We start from the raw sequence: 1,384 nt of genomic DNA on the forward strand, positions 1-1,384 counted from the left end.
AGTAAAAGTACAATATGTACCTCTGAGATGTAGTAGAGTAAAAGTACAATATGTACCTCTGAGATGTAGTAGAGTAAAAGTACAATATGTACCTCTGAGATGTAGTACAGTAAAAGTACAATATGTACCTCTGAGATATAGTACAGTAAAAGTACAATATGTACCTCTGAGAAAAGTTTTTTATTTCTTTCTTTTCTCTGTTATATTTGTTTTATTGTATTGTTTTAGGTTGATTTGTCTGACTGGTTTTCATAAAAAGGTTTTATATAAACTGTAATACAATAAAACATATATTTGAGAGTTTTAACTGATAAAAGAAACATGAAACCATCAGCTTGTTTTCAGACACCAGGAGTCTCCGATCTTTTCTGCATGTTCCAACTAAAGTAGGTCAAACTTCTGAGTATTATTACACGTTAGGCTCCCTGGGTTACTGGGAACTAAAGGACTAAAGGACTAAACGTGACAATAGAAAATAATCCTGAATCTTGTTAATCTGCTGCAGATTTTTAATGAAATTTGTAAAACCAAAATAAAGAATAAAGACTGACTGAGCTCTGAAGATCCTCTCAAACTCCGGCGGTCCGGCGGTGGCAGGCGGAGACACCGAATACTTCCTCCTGGCGTAGATAACCTGCAGGGACAAATAGGCTGCACACACACACACACACACAAAACACACAATCTCTCACACACACACACACACACACACACACACACACAAAACACACAATCTCTCACACACACACACACACACAAATATATATATAAATAATAATGTTTTTCTGTATGAGATGTTGCTGAATAACTACAAAGGAAACACATCAAACTCTTCATACAGCAGCTGTCTGCAGAGATCAAAGATCAACTTGTTTGTAGTAAATGCAAATATGATTCATAAAAAAAGGCAGAGGGGCTGATTACATAACATAAAGAATATTAAAATAAATATAAATCAAGAGGAATAAAAGATAGAATATAGTTTAAGCAGTCTTATATAAGTATTATATGAGTATTATATAAACGCCTTTTTAAAATATACAACCAGACTCCAGTCATTTTTCTTCAAATTAAAGCAGTTCCCTCGGTCTCATATTTCCCAGCATGCACTCTCACCTTGCTGCAGGACACCGAGCACGGTCACAGCGGCGAGGCCGACCACCGCCTCCTCCGACATCTCTGCAGCGAGACGGGGAGTCAGAGCGACAGGTGAGAAGGAAACGCACACTTGAACACTGAAACACTGTCTGACAGACAGACACGCAACACAGAGACAGGTAATACTGAGAGAGAGCACACCTGCAAGGAGGCGGGGCAAAGACGGACAGTTTAAACAGTTAACCACGTTAATGAGTGACCTGCTGTCAGTTTAAACAGTTAACCA

General features: G+C 38.2%; 1 protein-coding gene across 1 annotated transcript in view; it reads right to left on the reverse strand.

The window, feature by feature from the left end:
* Nucleotides 1–1,384, reverse strand: part of ltc4s (leukotriene C4 synthase) — a 7,232-nt gene that overhangs the window by 2,195 nt on the left and 3,653 nt on the right. The window contains exons 2-3 of the mRNA XM_031876195.1: nt 1,117–1,358; nt 552–651 (exon numbers count right to left, since the gene is read on the reverse strand). Coding sequence (XP_031732055.1) covers nt 552–651; nt 1,117–1,177 — 161 coding nt within the window. The 5' untranslated portion in view covers nt 1,178–1,358. The remainder of the gene's footprint in view (nt 1–551; nt 652–1,116; nt 1,359–1,384) is intronic.

Source organism: Anarrhichthys ocellatus, unplaced genomic scaffold (assembly GCF_004355925.1).
Source record: "Anarrhichthys ocellatus isolate YVR2014 unplaced genomic scaffold, GSC_Weel_1.0 scaffold105, whole genome shotgun sequence".
Lineage (NCBI taxonomy): Eukaryota > Metazoa > Chordata > Actinopteri > Perciformes > Anarhichadidae > Anarrhichthys > Anarrhichthys ocellatus.